We start from the raw sequence: 19,796 nt of genomic DNA, 5'->3' as shown, positions 1-19,796 counted from the left end.
TTCCGGTAGACTTCCGCCTTGGTGGCGTCCATGAAAAATTGCATTCGTCCGTCTCCGACTGCCGAAACGTTTCTCTCACGGTCGCGTTGACGGAGACACGATGAAGTCGACTCCTTTCTGACGTCCCTCCCTTCTTCTTCTTCTTTCTTCTTTCTTTCTTCTATTTTTTTCTCTCTCGAAGGCTGTTCGCATCCATCATCCGCATGGAATCCAAATCTCGAAATTTCTTGAAATCTTCGTTCACCTATGTGAATTCTGTCGTCCTTTCAATGCCGGATTTTCCTCGTCGTTTTTCTTCGTTGAATTTTATTCCTTGTATACATTTTAACGTATTTTCATAAATTATATAAAAAAAAGAAAAGAGATAAAAAATAAAAAGAAAAAAGAAAAAATACAAATATATTTATCGTTCGTAAAATCGATAATTATTTTTCATTATACCTTGATACGGACTTTCGTTTATAATATTAAATATATCCTCTGTCGTTTATACGTATAATATATTACATAGGCAAAGTTTAATTCTCCTTGGCTCAGGTGCATCACGAAAAGCGATCGAGTTTTCGAGTTCGCTTTTGCTTTATCGTTGCGACTTACATTTACGACTCGTCGCGGTTCACGACCTCGTGGAGGATGGGATGGCGATCGTGGATGCACTTCGGAAGTGTTCTAATGAAACACGAGGTAATGGGTATGTAAAAATGATTTATCTCGCTGGCGGTCATTTATGGTTAATCGATCGAATAAACTCGTATTTGCTTGCACGTGTGAGAAGAACAAAATAAAAAAACAAACAGAAAGAAAGAAGAATTAAAAGATTCTTCTCATTTATCTAAACTCCTTTATATAAAATACGATAGAGTATGTACGCTTCTCTTTTTAATTCTCATAATCGAATAAAACGAAATTTCCGATGCAATTGTCTTGGTCTTAAATCAATCCATTCGAAGGAATTACGATGGACGTTTCCTGTAAAAGCGTTCGAACGGTTTGAAAACGAATAAAGAACAAAGTTGAGTTTTAAAAGAGCGAAAGAGAAAAAAAAGAAAGAAAGAGAGAGAGAGAGATCTGGAATGCATTGAAAAAGGAAAAAAACAAAGACGAATAAGAGAAGGAAGAAGGAGAAGGAAAAGGAGGAGTAGAAGGGCTTGATACGAAGTGTCTCGAACGATCTAGTTATGCAGCAGCCTCTCCGTGCTCCTGTTGTTCTCGGTGATTGGAAATCGCTTTTGTCGTTAAGCCAAATCGCGCTTCTAGATTGCCTCGTTACCTCGAGCTATTCTGGACACCTAGGTGTCGGTGGACCGAAAAGAGGGAGAGAGAGAGAGAGAGAGAGGGACAGAGATGGAGATAGAGAGATAGATAGATAGATAGGAAGATTGAGAGATAGAGTGAGATAGAAGAGCGTCACTAAGCCGGCTACGCGTTGCGACAGGGCCTCGTCCAATTATCAGTATCAACGGAGCTCAAAGCAAGAGCGGCACCCTTTATCCGAGGCCCCCGCTAATTGCCGGAGACATGCCATTCTCAGTACCTTTGTTTGTCCTCAAATCGCGAAATTACGAAACATTTTGGTTCGTTGCAATATCGTCGAATTCATTTCTTGAAAAATAATTATCTTAAAAAATAATTCAAAGATAATATCGTTCCAACAATTTTTTAACTTCACCAATCCGATTGGTCCTCCAACGTTTTTATCCTTTTCTTTTTTCCTTTTCTTTTCTTTCTTTGCTTCAGGCAAACTTTATCCTAAATCTAAATCTACTGGTGGTAGTAGCATCGAGCGTACTACTTAAAGTATAAAGAATTTCTTTTCGATACGTACATTACGTACATTGAAAGAATTTCGAGAAAATTGATCAGCGACCAGCCTGCAGTGTTGAAAGAGAGAAAAAGAGAGAGAGAGAGAGAGAGAGATAAAGAATTACGGGTCAAGGAAAGAATAAGAAGAATAGGCGAGTTTTCGGCTACGTTTTCGTGAACCCCTTTACGTGACGCGACACATCGGGCCCATTGGCATAATGAAGAAACTTGGCGAGAGGAAAGTCGAGCGAAAGGTGGAGGAAGAAGTAGAATAAGAAGAAAAAACAAATGAAGGGAAAGAGGATTCGAAGTTTCTGGTAGCCTCGCGACGGCGAAGAACGATGGTTGGAGCGTAGTAAATGCACGAGAAAGAGAAAGAAAGAAAAGAGAGAGAGAGAGAGAGAGAAGGATGGAGAAAAGTTAGGAAATTCGTTGAAGCGACGCCAAGACCGACGTAAGGACAAAGAAGGCACAAAATGGCGGACCGAGTCACGTTTGTCTTGCAGTTCTTACCGGCCTGGTCTCGCTTACTTTTTTCTTCTTTCTCTCTCTCTCTCTCTGTCTCTCTCACTCTCTTTCTTTTTCTCTTTTACTCCCACCAACAGCACTCCCTCAGTCACCGTTTGTTCTTTTGATTCTTTCCAGTCACTTCACCGCCACCGTCGACGCCACCATCGCCGCCATCGCCGTACGCTTGGCGTCGTCGACTCCCAAAGTATCCCCTGGAATCCTACTGGAAAAGTTTGGTTATTTAATTTCCTTCTGCGGTCTGCGGCCATAGCCTTCCTGTCCCTCTCACTCTTCTCTTTTCCCTCTTTTCTTTTTTTTTTCCTCTGCTACTTTTTCTTCCACCCAACTGACCTATCCTTGTGTCTTTCCATTCCTTTCTCTCCCTCTCTTTTTCTCTCTTCCTCTCTCTCTTTCTTTCCTTCTTTTCCCCTTACTTACCAGAATCCAAGAAACAACCATTTTCCTCTTTCTCTCACCTAACACGTACTATTCTTCTTCTTGATCTTCTTCTTGATTTTCTCGCAGTCTTATTTGAGTTACGACCGTAACTCGATGTGAGAGTATACTAAGTTCCATTCTTTCAATGTGGGAGACATCGATAGAATGATTACTCTGGGGAAGTTAAAATAGAGCTCATCTCAAGAATAAATCCTTTTTGATCATGAAATGGGATTCTATTAAAAATCACATTAGATTCATACATCAGAATATTGAATTTAAATATATGACATTTAAATTGAATATTTCTGAATCGATGAAAATTAAGTTGACCACAGAATAATCATTAGGATTCTCGAAAAGGAAAATATGAAGAATAATATTCTTGAATGATTCGTTATAATAAAAGGGCCCAAGTATTACAAGTTTGAAAAGGTTTTCCTAATATGGATGAAGATTTCTATCTTTCCATCCATCCTATTATTTCTCTTTCTTTCTTCTTGTATTTAATTCATTCATCTAATAAAACAGATTTAGCTTTTTCATCGCGCCATTGTATCGTCGCGCTATCCAAACGAATCTTTTCGAGTAAGGGTCCACGAATGAACGTTCTCTGGATATTCGATGTACGTTCTGTCTTGCATCTAGCCAAAAAAAAAAGAGAAAAAGAGAGAGAGAGAGAGAGAGAAAGGGAGGGAGAAAGAGAAAGAGTAGAATAGTACGAGCAACTGTTATCCGTGAGTTCGCGATATTCTCTTTCTCTCTCACACATACTTTACACGTGAATGCAGTGAGTGTATATATATATATATATATATATATATATATATATATATATATATATTCGGCCATACACGACGCTTATATATATAGAAGCGGCCGGCGTATAATTCAGTTTTACTCTGAAACGACTCATTTATATGCGTTCGTTTGATTGAATCTCTCCCGCATGCTCGAGGCACCCTCTCCTTTCATTCCTCTCTCTTTCTCTCTTTCTCTCTTCCTCGTCAACGCCAACGCGGTTAGCTGTTTCAATTTCCCCTCGCCGCACAAAACTGAAAGGCGTACCAGCCTGTTCTCTCTCCCTCCCACCCTTCCTCCCTCCTTCCCACCCTCTCTCTCTATTCCCATCTCTTCTATGTAGTCTTCCGTTCACCTCTCTATCTCCTTTCCTCCGTAACGCTTTTCGATGAATGCTTCGTCCATGTACGACCATCCTCGTTATTGTCGTCCACGACGTAGTTTTCGAGCTCATCGCATCGGATACGTCACTGGTGTCCCGTCGAAAGCAACAAAATTCGTGGCACGTGTTTTTTCTTTTTTTTTTATTTCTTTTTTCTTTTTCTCTTTTTTGTGTTTTTTTTTTTTTTTGTTTTTTTTTTTTTTTTTTACATTCACTTCTCTCGCTTAGGGCTGACACTTTAGTTCAAGCCCCGACCGATACAGTTGAAATGTTTTCGAATGGTAAATTCATAGATGTCGAGGAGAATAGTTAGTGAGAGGAACAAGAGAGAAAAAATTACTAGCATTTACAATAAAAATATATTTCCAACAGAATCGATAAATTGGACGAATCATGTACCTAGTAGGAGACTAAGAGTTCATAAATGAAAATTCAAGAAGACGTCGTTTGGTGGCTAATTTATGACTAAAGAGAGACAGAGAAAAGAGACAGCAGAGGGTGTAAAGCATGATTGATTATGCCAGATGAGAACGAGGTACGTTAGCAAAGGGAGAAAAGGGATTCACGCTGGACCAAATCGAGACGAGTCTATCTCTCTCTCTCTCTCAACCGCATAACTTTCCCGACGCAAGGTGGTTGCTACGAGATAGACAATTAGATATCCACCCTTCGTTTTCATTCGCGGGATTCATGAATATCTCTGCGTTCCTTTCGTTTGCGTAATGTCGGGATTGTCTGCAGTAGACGAAGCGTGGACCGGAAGATGGAAATCACTCTTCCTTTTTGTCAGGCTCCAAAAGATCTTCGAGGGTTTTTTCTTTTTTTTTTTTTTTCTTTTTTTTTTTCATTGAAACGTTTCGATTCAACGAGTTTATTTAATAGTATCCCCGATCGTTCTGATAATGATCGTTCTGATTTCTCTACGACTTTTACAATATTGTCGAAATTTAAATGGAAGGCGAGTCAAACAAAACCCGTATTCATCTTTAGATCAACAGAACTGATTAATGATGACTCTTTCAAGAATGGTCGCCTAACGATACGCACTACAAATTAACCTTGCTTGTTCGATAATTATCGATGTTGATACGCGTGTAAACGCGTATCGATAAGTGTATTCTCATCTCTATGGATTATATGTAATGACGTGCGTTGTCATATTATTAGACGGCTTATATTCACGAATGATCAAATTTTGATACGTTCCCGTTAGCAGTAAATCTCGATGATGCGAACCGATCGTGATCAGGAAACCAGACTGATTTGATTAGACGTACCATTCTTAAATCGTTATAAATACATACATACATATATATATATATATATCCATACATACATCGGTAATATCGTTTTGCCGAAGGAAATTATTATCAATGATTCATGTAAATTTCAGTGGCAGGTGCCACGAGGTGAAATGTTTCTTGTCATTAACATTCGTAACATTACATTGACTATAATATTAGAAATTATTTTCTATTTCCGCACAAAGTTTATCAAATTATTATTAATGCAATAAGATCGTTTATTATTTGCATCGTTAAATTGACTTTTTTTTCTCTTGGTAAAAATCACAAATTTCAATATTTTTCGCGTCATTTTTCTTTTACCTATTTTCGCTTTTGTTTATTTTTTTTTTTTTCCTTTTTATTCTTTTTTCTTTTTTCCTTTTTTGTTTCGTTTTTTTTTTTTTTTTTTTTTTCTTTTAAAAGAGAAAATCAAAGTGGTCGAAATAACGATAGAATTTCGGATCGACGAAACAACGAACGATATAGTCCGTGCGATCGATCGCGTTTTCAAGTGGACGCCAACTGTAATCACTCGTAATGCAGATGGTGAACCGTACCTAGGCGAGATCGAAGCATCGACAATCAGCTATATAATTAGAGGCCTCGCCCATCGATTAAACTGCATTCACTATGAGTGATATATATTCGAGTCGCTTCTCGAGCTGTTCCTCTCCTCTCCTCCCTCCCTGCCTCTCTCTCTCTCTCTCTCTCTCTCTCTCTCTCTCTTTCGCACGACTAGCAATCGTCGACCTTTGCTAAACGCTGCTTAATGTTCCCTTTAACGCGATTACGATAGCACGATTCTGTCGAGAATCAATCGTGATTATTGACGAGAGGTAAAAAAAAAAAAAAGGGAAATAAAATCCGCATGCAAAGGATACTTTTGAAAAATTAATTTATTTTTATCGACAACGAACGGTATCTCATAAGACATTTATTTATTTATTACAGCAATTAAAATGATTAACGATCAATGGATTCTTGTGTTTTTCAAGATCGAATAATATTTTATCAAACTCTACAGTTCGTTAGTGGAACGAAATGCGATCGATCGTACGATCTATACGATCGTAATGGATTGCCACCTCTGGGATGTTCAGCCGCAACTCTTCCCACGGATACCAACGCGTCAGTCATCGAAAATGGAAAATCAACACGGGAGTGATCCTGCGCGCGTGAACGAAATTATCGACGTTCTCTCTCCCTTCCTGTCTCTTTCTCATTCTCTCTCTCCCTCTCTCTCTCTCTTTCTTTTTTTCACGATCGCGCTCGTTTGACGTTTCCGTTTGCGCCGGTTGTCTCATTATATTCATCATATTCATCGCCGATGCATTGATTCGCGAAATGCATGTCAATAAAAGTGCTGCTTTTGTTGAAAAGACCCAAGAAAAATCAGATTAACGAATCATATCAGGATCGACGTTTTGAACGCTTAAATGGCCAGCTACATTGTAACCAATATCGCCAATATTATGTTCCATTATCAATAATGCCTTATATCAGAGATTGGTTAACGGATCGATATTGTTTTTTTATCGTGTCACTCTTCATCGAGATTTTCCATTTTTTCTCCATTTACACGATCTTCCTTCGAAGTCTATATATAGTCAAGTGACTATCCATCTCTTTTAAAAATCCTCTGGTACGTCACCCGCTCGATTACTGTCATCTTTTACAGTAAGAGACATGACAGAAGCTCGTTCGTAGCGGTCACGTACGAGATAAGAGAAAAGGGAAGAAAGAGTGTGTGAGAGAGAGAGAGAGAGAAAGAGAGAGAGAGAGAGAGAGAGAGAGAGGAATCAAGCCAACCGCCGTTTAATCCGACTAACACATTCACATGTACACAGATTATTTCTATCTCCATCTCTCTTCATCGGCTTCCGTGAAATTTTTTCCACGTTATCATTATTCGTCGACATCGTTGATCGTTGGCAAACGGGAACGATGTATCGGCAGCTGCTGCCGTCGAGCACACGTCGCTTTAACGCATTACCTTCGCCTTCCATGACGTTATTTAATACGCCCGGGTGACCATAAAGCTCCCGATGTTTCTCACGAAATGCGAGCTAAGAGGGCTTCTAGGGGTTCATTTTTAATGAATGTTTTACAAGAAAAATCTATCCCCCTCTAAATTTTATTTTCCTTTGGTGATCATAAATTTTGATATCGTTGCCAATTGAGTCGTCATTTTGCACGACAGTTCATTCCTTTTCACGATGTTCATTTCAGTGAATTCCTTTACCGAGCAGTTAGAATGTCTTCTTTGTATTATAATACACCAGACATGTTGGGGTGTATGTCTGCCAGCAAAACGATTTTGGTCGCCCCTAAAAAGATATATATATATATATATATATATATATATATATATATATATATAGAGAGAGAGAGAGAGAGAGAGAGAGAGGGAAATAGAAGAAGGGAAAGGGATCGTTGGGACGTTCCAGGTGTCGATATAAGCGTCGAGAGGCTTGTGCTCGTCATCAAAGTGGCTCCCGTGGCCTCACTCCTGTATTCGCTTACCAATAAAGAAAGAAAGAGTGAGTGAGAACGATAGAGAGAGACAGAGAAAGAGAGAGAGAGAGAAAGTGGCGACATCGATGTCACGGCGGTGGCAGTAACGGCAGGAGCCCTCGTTAAGGCAAAAACGCGCGAGATGATGGATGGATGCTAAATTGCATTAATTAAATCCAGCGTGACACCCTCGGAAGGCCCGGGACACTGCGGAGGCTTGGTATCACTCGGCTCGTAACGTCGCCGTTACGGCTTGTCTCTGTGATCGAGGCGTGAGCCGTTTAACGGGGTGTGGGTCACTTTGATGATTACACCCCCTAGCTTACCAGTCTCTCCTCACCCCCGAAGTACTTCGACGAACGAGCTTCCTTATCCAGAAGCTCTTCGACCCGTGTACCGTCACGTGAAGCGAGAGAGAACGAGAGCGTACGTGTGAGCCAGAGAGAGAGAGAGAGAGAGAGAGTATTAGATTGTATGTGTGTATAGTCCAGAACTACAGCCTCTGAACATCGACTAGGATGTTCTGCTCCTTCTACAAAGAGCTTCAGACGCTCTCTCCCTCTCAAAGACGCCTCAACTAACGGCAAAGTATTTCGTAGATTAGATCGGAATGCGAGCATCTCCAAAAGAGCACCATCTAAACTCTTCGTGGTATTGTTCAAGATATTCTCTTCGATCTCTGATCTTCTACTTCTATTCGGTTACGTTTATGTCCCTCTTGGCATGTACGCACGCATGACTTAGGATCTAACTACATTCATTAAACATCTATATCAACGAGAACACTCGATAATTTATTTTTGTATCGCTCGTTATACATCGTCATTATGCTTGAGTTTACTGTGATCGTTAAATTAAATTCCTTCTTAACGAGCTGTCGTCTTTTCTCCAGTGGCTCGTAAACCGAACAGGAAAATTCTAAGATTCTTTTGGAAGGGCTTGTTAAGAATGTTGGTAAATCGCTACGATTCGGTGCTTCACTTCCTTTGTGTAGGAAGATAATACTCTTTTCACGTACGCAGTCTCGTTTCTCTTTTCTTCTTCTTCTTCTTCCTCCTCTTTTTCTTCTCTTTCTTTCTTTTCTTATTTTCTTTTTTTCTTCGAGGTTTCGTCGGGCGAATGGAATATTTTTTTTTTGGTAGACGTACGTATTTTTTCTTTCGTGTGTGCGAGAAAAAGAGGGAGAGTAACAAGAGGTACGAGAAAGGGAGGATTAGAGGATAGAAAATCCTCGAAAAGCGAGACGTTGTTGCGATGCTCGAAAATTCCTTTCGAAAAATATTCCTGAATCCAGGTGTACTTCAACAATGGCGATCACTGTCGATCTCAATGCTTGGGTATATCATTCGTTTCGCACGAATAATTACAAGAGGCTGTTAGATATTACGTACGATTCAATAAAAAATAATTACAATACTATTGCATTTTTTGAGAATAATTAGGAGAAGTGAATTCGAAAAAAAATTGTTAAAAAATGAAACTTCGTCAAAATTTAATATTTTCCATTTTACATAATTTCTTTTTATTTTTCCTCTCTCTCTCTCTCTCTCTCTCTCTTTGATCAACCGACTACATTTAACACTTGAAGCGTGTTAAAAGGATTTCAAAATGTTTCCCGAATCGCAGCTTCAAATATAGAAATATATTTCTAAGCGATGGGAAAGGGAAACTACTAAATCGGAAAACACGAAAGGAATTTCGTTCGCAGTTCTGCCGCAGGATGTTGTTGATCTTCGGGGGACGACAAATATTTTTCATTCGTTTGTACGAAAAAAGGTGTGAAAGAGGAAAGAGGGAGGAACAGATAGATAGAGAGAGAAAAAGAGAGAGAGAGAAAGATGAAAGAGTATCCTCAAAAAACCAAATAGCACCATCGAAGCAACGAAGCGTACTTTGGAAAGCTTCGCGGCTTCAGAGGTTGTGCGAGTGCGCATATAAAAAAAAGAGAGAAAGAGAGAGAAAGAGAGAGAAGAAAAGAAGAGAAAATAAAAGAAGAGAAGAGAATCTCGGCGAAGTACCTTCCGCGGAATAAGAGGATAATGTGGACTCGATTTGACGTTCCTGAATATTTAATATCCCGCGAAAGCCTTCTCATCGTTCGCTTTTTATGACAGCCCAGACGTTTGCCTCCATTCAAGCGGAGCTAACGAAGGATCAAGCTTTCTCCTTTCTCTTCCATCTTCTTCTTCTTCTTCTTCTCTTCTTCTTCTTCTTCTTCTTCTTCTTCTTTCCATGGAAAATGCGTGAAAGTACGGACACGTTCATCGATTTTTGACGAACTTTATAAAAAGACGCGCTTTTGATATTAAAAAATTTATTCGATGTTTAAAAATAAAAAAAGAAAAGAAAAGAGAAGAAAGAAAAAGAAATGAAGAAAGAAACGAAACAAAAAAAGGATCAATCCTATATCCCTTCGTCTTTTATTTTCCATTGTTACAAAATCTCTGATTAATACGATTAATTCGCATTCCGTTACAAGAGACTGAAATCTTGTTTGAAATATAAAAGAAACTTAGTCGGACAAAAAGCAGGTCAGCGCACATTCCGGACTTAGTGTTAGAACAAGAATGGCAACATCAAAAAAAAAAGAAAAAAGAAAAAAGAAAAAAGAAAGAAAGAAAGAAGAAAGAAAAAGAAACAGGAGAAGAAAAAAGAACAGAAATAGAAGAAAAGAGGAAAAGAAGCAAAAGGATTTTGTCTTAACGTCTCTCGAGAATTTATATCCTTCGAAACGTCGCTTCCAGAGGAGAGAAGAAGAAGGTGTGTGAGAAAGAGAAAGAGAGAAAGACAGAGAGAAAGAGAGAGAAAGAGAGAGAAAGAGAGAGTCCTTTGCTTTCTTACACACACCTCCGAGAGATATCAACCTTTTGCCATTCGCGGGTTTCTCTTTCTCGTAGTATCACCCTTTTACCTCACACCCCTCATCCCGTTCGTCGTCTTATATTTCAAGCGTTAAACGTCTCTTCCCAGCCGAGAATCATTCCACGCTTTTTCCGGCTATTTGCACTCGTCCATGTGAGTTTTCTTCAGAAACGCGAGAAAAAGAGAAGGGGGGGGGGAGAGAGAGAGAAAAAGAGTGTGAGAAAGAGATAGAAAAATAGAAAGAGAGAGAGAGAGAGAGAGAGAGAGAAAATTCGCACGCGTTTCTCGTAAGAAGCTTCGTCCTCAGGTCACGTCGGAGAACACAGAAAAGAGGCTCATGCAATTCTAAACTATTTCAAATGAAATGGGATAGGCGGTCGATGGATTTGCTAGCTGCTCGAGGATACTCAGGACTTTTTCTTCTTCTTTTTCTTCTTTTCCACTTCTTTCCTTGTCTTCTTCTTTCTTTTTCTTCTTTTTTTTTCTTCTTCTACTTCTTCTTACTTCACCTCGTTCGTTTTATCCTACCTTGAGCAAGGATGAGGAGAATCCAAGAAGGAAGGCATGGCTGCCTCTATAACGGGCCCGTTCTCCTTTGTTCTAAAATTCTTACGACTTCCCTTTCGTCTACCTTCGGTACACCAACCGAGGCTTCTTCTATCCTTTTCCTCTTTCTCCTCCTCCTCCTCCTTCATCTCCTTCACTTCTCCTTCTCTTTCCTCTTCCTTAAGGCTTGGTGAACCTAAAGAGACGAAGAAGACGACAAAGGAAGTGGTTTGTACCGGGTGATAATGGCGAGATAGGAGCTTCGTTGCCTCTTCTACAAAATCGTCCTCTCCCTCTTCTTATCCTTTCTCTTCCTTTTGCGTTAGCCAGGGACACTTTGTACCGAACATCCAGGATGCCTCGCAACTTTCTTTAGTCACTCGACTCGGCTAACTTTGGGGGTTTTCGCATTAGCATATCGACTTATTCATACCACCCTTCTCTATTCTCTCTCCCTCTCTCTTTCTTTCTTTCTCTTTATCCTTCTCTCTTTCTCTCTCTCTCTCTCTCTCTCTCTCTCTTTTCTCACAAGCTTCCTTACGTATTCTTTCGCGAAGGTTTTCTCTTCCTTTTCTTTTTTCTCTTTATTCTTCTTCATGTTCCTTCCTCACTTCTCTCTTGGGAGTCGAAGGTGGCCGCCTCTAGGCGTTTCTCGTGACACCCAGTAGACGATAAGAAAGACTAAGGGGCAGTTGGATCCATTTATTTTTCGTTTCTAAAAAGTTATGTTGACGAATCTCGATGCATTCGTTCTATTGGTTAAATCTTAAATAATATTTCTTCGAGTTCTCGAGACAAGGAGAATATTATTACATTAGATGAAAATTCTTTCGTGGAATATCCTTTTGTTGATGATTTTTGTTTTCTTGTAAATATCTGTTGGATTGATTAAAACATTATATCTACGTTATATAAGATTTTAATGCTAGCGTGATCGAAAACTTTTTATGTACGACATACAGATCAAACGTTTCTTCGAAGGTTTGCCCTTTTCCAGAAATTATCTTAAAAGAATCAAATTGAACATTTTCAATGGAAATAAATTTCCAAAATTTTGACGTCCGACGGTTTTTATAGATTTTCTAATTAGAAATCATGGTGAGAATATAACAGCTGGACTATCAGGAAAATGAATCGAGTACGTTATTATTTTATTTCGAATCATTTGCTGTAGGTTACTTTGTTGTTCGCAATGCGAAGTATCAATAGAATAGTTTGATCGAAGATCCAAATGTTGCATCTTCCGCGCCATTGGAAGTCCAAGACTTGATACCGGAAGTCAATGGTGGTGCGATGCAACAGGTGGCATGATCTCTTCACAGTGCAGTCGAAGGAAAAAGAAACGATGAAGAATCTTTGTTCGTATGTAGAGTTCATCATGTAATGGTGAATCTCTTACATGATAAAAGGTGAAACATGGTCGTAGCGTTTGGTACGTTCCCTGGCATTGGCGCCGTACACGGATAAACGGATTATCGGGTACTTTGCGGTTGCCATCGATTCTGGTTGTCATTAAGCGACAGAAACATACCGCCAAATGCAATTACAACTGGAGGAACGAAAAATGCCGAACATTTATTCGTTTCTCGTTTGCATCACATTAGAGTCATCGATTGTGTAGTCGCGTTTCATGTTCAATGGTTTCATCCTGAATCCAGCGGTACAGAGAACTGACGAATTAATTTTTACGGGGTTCTTATATGCCATGATTCGTACATTCACAATTTTTATTTATTCTTTTCATCTGATTTACAAATTTTTGTTCGAGAAAACGTAACGCTCAGTCCAGCGATGTTATTGAATAAGTCGCTACGATATTATAAATGATATCGATGGACGAATAACCGATAAATGACCCGATTTTAATGCGCTTTGAATTTCACGATAATTATCATAATAATACCTTTCTCTGAGCTTATAAAATTTTAATTTGTTTCAACGAACAAACACCGGATAAACCGATCATGATTATTCACGCTATTTTATTTCTAGAAAATTTACTCGTACTGCTATCCATTACTATCTCTATTTAGAGAGAATCTAAATTTTCGTTAATAACGATTCAATCCATGATTAAAAGCATCAATCCGATAGATTTCGAACTAAAATAATTTAAATTACGTAAAGTACGTCGATTGGTACAATAATGGTTAAATGTAATCATGAATGGATAAATATAATCTTTCATTCTCGCGTCGAAGATATACATAATATGTATTTTACACTTTAAAGTAATTTCCTGAAATATATGAAAGAGAATTGCATAAAATAATGTATTAAAAAATAATGAATGAAAGGGAGGATCTCTATGAAATAATGTATTTATCTTTTTCTTCGTGGATGGAAGTAAAGAAAAAAAAGAAAAAAAACAAGAAAAAAGAAAAAAGGAAAAAAAGGGAAAGAAAGAAAAACAGAAAAAAAGGAAAAAAAAGGAAAAAAAAGGAAAAAAAAAAGAAACGAAAATAAGATTATTTTCATAAGGTTGTAAGTTTGGCGCGTGAAACGGCAAAGTTGCGGCGACGACGGCGGCAAGGTTCGGCGGCACGAGAGTGCGAAAACGGTCGAAGTTTGACGAAGGTAGCCGAGCGCGGCCGAGGACCTGAACGCGGCAACGCTCGTGCGAGGGTAACAGTCGTGCCGCGGCCTCCAAAGAGGGAGGTTGTTATTGCGTCTCCTCTTAGCAACTTCGCGTTGTCCCGCCATAACTCTCTTCTAACGTTTCTTAATTACGCGTACTTTATAATTTCATTATTAAAGAAATGATATGTACGATGATGTCGTGGCATAGTTAAAAATATATTCGCTATGTAAACGAAAGGATTTATTCGCGTTAACGGTGAACAAAGTTTGTGGTGTTTCGATGGAACCAATGTGACGACAAACTTTACGTCCCTTTGTTATATTTAGTTGTGCCCGTACTATTTCCTAAGTTATTATTCGACGAACGTGAAGAGGAAAAATAAGGAATATAAAGAAATATTAGACGAGTTTAAGAACGGCATTTAACACGGCATTTGTGTTGCTTAATATGGCGGCAAGGAGGATCGGCGGGAAACGGAAGTAATCGGTGGGAACATGATGCGAATGAACGAGCGTACATCGAAGATCGTTCAAAGGTTTTTTTTTTTTTTTTATAGAAAAGAGAGATAAAAATATCGTCGTTTCTAAGAGAAACTTGAGCGACAGTGAACCATTTTTGTTTTTATGCTTACCTCTGGGAGAACTCGAGGACAATAAAAGGAAAGTGGCTTTACAAGGAAGAAACACGAAAAGACATCGAATCAGCCAAAAGAGTAAGAGAGAGAGAGAGAGAGAGAGAGAGAGTGATAGAGAAGGAAGGAAGGAGAGAAGCGGAGGAAGAATTCCTTTGTCCTCCGAGGCAGTACCGAAGGCGTCCAAGAGAAAGGAAGACAGAGTGAAAGAGGGGATACGAAACGAGCACGCGGTTGAGTTTTCATCTCTCTCTCTTCTCTCGTATATATATATATATATATATATCGTGTATATATGTATATATATATATATACATACATACATACATACATACATACCTGTGCGCCATTGGTAAAAGATTCCGTGCCTCGAAGCTAAAAAGAGAGGAGAAACAGAGGTCGTAGAAGAGAATGATAGACGGACATGCGTGTTTTTAATATATACTCGTTTAGTGTTCGTTAGAACATTTTATATTGCGAATGCCGAGATATTGCGTGTCATTCAAATTTAATTCTTTATCTCCAAACTACAAAGTGATATCTTGCTTAAGTTTATTTCTCGTTTGGATACTCGTGAATTCGTTCTAAATGGATCGGTGAGAGAAAGAGAGAGAGAGAGAAAGAGAGATCTTTTTCATTTAGTTTTGTAATTTGTCAAAAAAAAAAAAAAAAAAAAAAAAAAAAAAAAAAAAGAAAAAAAAGAGAATTGTTCTCCGATCAATTCGAGTGCTAAAAGATTTCAAGTGATACATTTTATTACTTAAAATTTCTATATACGAAGTAAAAGAGGGAAAATAGAAAAATCTGTGAAAGTTCATTTGGAAGAATGCAGAGACGAAGGTTACCGGATACGATGGCGTTGCTGGTGAGGGCAGCTGTTTTAGCAGCTGTCCTGGGACAATTTCTGCCTAGCGGCTTGGCCAGCAGATTGTTAGCTGCTGCTCATCCTGGACATGCTTATTTCGAACAACCTTGCTGTGGTCGATCTCACCTGAGGCATCACAAAGGTTTGATTACATTTATTTTTCTCAACATACAGATGTAAATACGTATATAGATCCTTCCTGTAATTTTTTTTTTTTCTTTCTTTCTTTTTTTTCCTTAGTATACATTCTTGCGGATAGGATAAAGGTCGATTTTTGTTGAAAATGAAAAGGCCTTGATGATCTGATAGTTTTTTTTTTGAATTATGCGTCATGCTTTATTTCTATTTTTATTTCGGACGTATTTCACCGAAGGGACATAAACCAAACTCAAACTTGAAAGTAACTTCGCAAACGAAGTATTTTTTTCTTTTTTTCATCGTCGATAGAAGAGAGAAAGAGAGAGGGGGCGTGTTTTGGAAGTTTGCTTAGGGTAAAAGTTATACTTTTTTTTTCTCCCCTCTTTTTATTCGCCTTTTTTTTATAAAACTCGCGGAACGGACACGTGTACGCGAAGGGTTGACGTTTTCAAGTCTGTGATCAAAACGGAATTAGAAAGTTGTGATTTTCTTTTTGTATACATAGTTTATGATTAAATTAGTTCATGTCGGAAGAAGGTAGATAAATATCGACGTGGGTAGAAGCTTTGAAAAGAGATAAAGAAAGAGTACACACGTCGGCCGTATGACTTTCTAATCTTTAAAAATCGTTATCGGACTTGCTCCACTAATGTGATTTAATTATCATTACGGAGAAATTATTTATAATACAAATTTCTCAACGTTATTATGTCAAAATCGAATCGTTTAATCATGAGATCTTGTAAATGTATTATATACTCTTCGCATGGATAAAAATGTCATTACGTAAATACGTGTTATATAAAAAAAAAAAGATGCGAGAAAATTTGTAACAAATTTTCAATAGAATCCAATCTAATTTTCGAGATTGAGATATGGATGATAAACAATTACTGTGTTATTATAAATTTTATTCTTTAAATTTTGTTTTCTACAAAATCGTTAAAAACTCGTAGTAGTAGTCAAAAAATGTTTTTAATCCATTTGTAATTTTTCCTCGACGTACTTAGATATTCACAAACAACAATGCTGTAAAACTTTAATACCGTATTAACCGTAGAATGATTTTATAATAATTCATCGTTTGAGTTTTCTCGTTGGATAAGTTTGCTCACCTGGAAGAGAATACAATAGCTCGAGATTTATTTTACACGAACATCGTTGTACATTTTGACGTCTTCTTCCTTCACGTAAAAGTGCCGCTGTTCGTAGAGATTGCGATATACGTTTGCGTACGTTACTCTTATGTATTTATTTACTTACGTTAGCGCATATAACAGGCCCTTGAGATTAAGTCACGATCACGTTACTTTTCTGTCAGGATGAAAAATTGCGCTCGAGCTCGATAACGAGCTTGAGAGACATTATCGGTTGGCTCGCATTAACTCGCAAGTAATTTAAACGAGAATATGGGAAAGATCAAATTCGAAGGGAATATGAGAAAGAGAGGGATCAAATTTAATTGCTTTAGGATTAAAAATTGATAGACGCGATAGAAACAAATACGAACAATCGAATAAAGAAAATATATCTTAGTATTACCTATAGTAATTGTATTAATTGTACGTTACGCAAACAAATCGAATGACAAAATTATATTGTATATAATTTTTTTAATTATATCATACATTGATAACTTTTATTATCAAAGAATATTATCGCTTATACATAAACGAATATATATATATATATATATATATATATATATATATACATATGAAATAAACTAGAAAGTGTTGTAGAATTTTACCGATAACTTCTCATGCCATGAGTTTTATTATTCATCGTCTATGGAAACTCGCACGTGAGATCATTTTATGGAAAAGCTTTTACGTACTGTATGTCGTCTTTGCTTTTAACTCCTGTAGCACGGTTAAAGGACTGTTTGAGCGTTAGAAGCGTATACTAAAAATGAACTCGACGTTTCATCTTGAGAAAGTGGTACTTACTGCAATTTTTCAATTAAATCACGTACTACGTAAAGCTTCAAATTTCTTCGTAAGCGTAATTGAAATTTATCAATTCACGCGATTATCCTTTTATATAGCGTACAACATTTTTTTTTTATTCTTCTATATCATAAGTATTTCTAAATTAGCAGTACAAAATGCTCTCTCTCTCTCTCTCTCTCTCTCTCTTCCTCCCCCCCTCTCATTTTCTCTCGTTAAAAGTTTTTTTTTCCTCGCATTAATACCCAGCAACTAAATTCGACGATATTGTCGAAGCGAAATAGCCCCTTGAAAATCCGGAACTCTCTATTCCCTGGTCAATCCAGTGGCCGTCATAGGGGTGGAGTTTACCGGTAGAATTTTCGCAACGTGCGAAAACACTTTTCGCGGCGATTCCACGAGGGATTAAACTTTCCCCGACGTTTTTCTTAAGGGGGGAATGAGACAGATATAGTATATCTATATATATATATATACCTACGTGTGTACATATATATATATATATGTATACTTATATATAGATAAATATATAGTGGACCTGGGAGTACCCCTAGCCACCCTCAAAGCGTGGCGGCAAATCGTTTAAGCTGTGGAGAAAAAGAGAGAAAGATAGAGATAGAAAAAAAAAGAAAGAGAAGGACAGGAAATAACATACACGCGTAGAAAGAGAGAGAGAGAGAGAGAGAGAAGGTAAAAACGTATCCCCGGACAGGAAAGCCCGTTAGCATATATCACCAATATTATCTCGGGGGGTGGCAAAGGACCGTCGAAAGAGTGGGAGAGTACTGTTCTTCCCTTCTCTTCCCCCCTCTCTCTCTCTTTCTCTCTCTCTCTCTCTCTGTTTCACTCTCTTTCTCTTCCTCTTTCTCGCTGCCACGCGATATTACCAGGGCTTAGAACGCTCGGGACTGACTTCATTATGTGGCCAGGGTAGAGAGAGAAGCATCGAATGGAATGTGGAATGGTCGGTCGGTCGGTGTATGGTTGTGCTGTTCGCTATGGTCGGTCGCTTTCCTGTGGGTTGGTTGGTTGCTCGTGTGGAAGTCGAGTATACGCGCTTGCTTCGACTCGCTGCATGTCTCTCCCTCTCTCTCTCTCTCTCTCTCTCTCATTCCGATATAACACCGTCCCTTCTCTTTCTCTTTCCGTTCCATTCTCCTCCCAGTTTCTGTCTCACTCTCACTCTCTCTCTTTCTCTTTCTATCTTTCGTCTTCCGCCGTAGCTGCAAGGACCAAACACGCACCAAAAGGAGGAGGGATTTCATGGACGACGGCTGTATCCTGTCTCTCTCTTTCTCTCACTCTCTCTCTCTCTCTCTCTCTCTCTCTCTCTCTCTGGATGCTTTCAGAAGTACAGGAATACGATATCCCTTGCAAAATTCGTGGTTTCGTTCTCGCACGTTTCTAGTCATCAGTGCCATCAAACGATCACTGGATATTTCGATTTCATCTAGGTATTATTTTTTCTTCGTTTACTATTTCTTTTTTCTTTTTTTTTTTCCTCCATATTTCATTTTACATATCACAGTCGGCTTGAGCAAAGGTAAACTTATTTAAAATGTAACATACATAGGGTCGATGACCACGATTTTATTTATAAAAAGGATACGGGAATGTATTTAAATTTAAATTCTTATCGTAAATCAACGTTAGTCACGATTAAACTTAAAGTGGCCTAAAAACGAGAAATATTAAATAATATCGTACGTTATCATTATCCTATTTGAAGCAGGTACACGTAAAAGCACTTAGTGACCGCTCGAATATATTCAGTTCTGCGTATGGTAGCTCAGCGTCTTTGCGTTAAAATACGGTTAACGAAGAGCTGTCAAAAATTCCGAAGGTTGGAAAATAACGATATTGAAAGAGAAAGGAAAAAGAAAGAGAAAGAAAAATGGAAAGAGATCTATAATAGTTACGAATGATATATTGTACGTTCGGTTTAATTTATTTAACGTTATTGAATCTGACATTAGAAATTCAATCTTGTCTTAGTCGAAATATATATTTTATGTTGTCTTTGAAAACGATTTTCGAAACTGTCGAAGTAGTATAAACTCTGATATTCACGAGTAAATACTCGTGAAGTCTCTCTTCGCTTTTGTCATACTGCCTCCTTTATTCCGATAAGATATACTAGGCTTTCAGATTATCGTTGCTGTTTGCCGAACTTCGATAAGGATATCTCTCTGTCTCTTTCTCTCTCTTTATCTGTCTGTCTGTCGAGTCGTGGTTCGAAGAAAATTCTAATCGTAATAGTATACTATCGTTAGGTTTCTTTGTCACTTGATTTTTTTACGATGTGATTCATAAAGAGAAAAAAAATTATTGTACGTGTCGTATAAAAGATCACGATATATTTCGTATCAACGATGAAATTTTAGGGATAGAGTACAAAACGAATAGATCTACGATCGATCAAATATTTGTAAACGTTGTTCAGGGAATTACGGAACACATATTCACATGTGTTTCTCTATATCCGCATGT

At 38.1% G+C, this 19,796-nt stretch overlaps 1 protein-coding gene across 9 annotated transcripts in view; it reads left to right on the top strand.

The window, feature by feature from the left end:
* LOC124424119 (semaphorin-2A) overlaps nucleotides 1-19,796 on the top strand; it is a 367,461-nt gene that overhangs the window by 186,652 nt on the left and 161,013 nt on the right. The window contains exons 1-2 of one of the 9 annotated variants that reach the window (XM_046962706.1): nucleotides 13,785-14,258; nucleotides 14,364-15,361. The exons of 7 other annotated variants lie outside the window; for them this stretch is intronic. In XM_046962706.1, the coding sequence (XP_046818662.1) occupies nucleotides 15,181-15,361 (181 nt within the window). In that variant the 5' untranslated portion in view covers nucleotides 13,785-14,258; nucleotides 14,364-15,180. Of the gene's footprint in view, nucleotides 1-13,784; nucleotides 15,362-19,796 lie in introns of those variants that run through there. One more of the 9 variants, XM_046962705.1, reaches the window with a different exon arrangement.

The sequence above is a fragment of the Vespa crabro genome, chromosome 5 (genome assembly GCF_910589235.1).
Source record: "Vespa crabro chromosome 5, iyVesCrab1.2, whole genome shotgun sequence".
Taxonomy (NCBI): Eukaryota; Metazoa; Arthropoda; class Insecta; order Hymenoptera; family Vespidae; genus Vespa; species Vespa crabro.
This window is presented reverse-complemented; position numbering and strand designations above follow the sequence as displayed.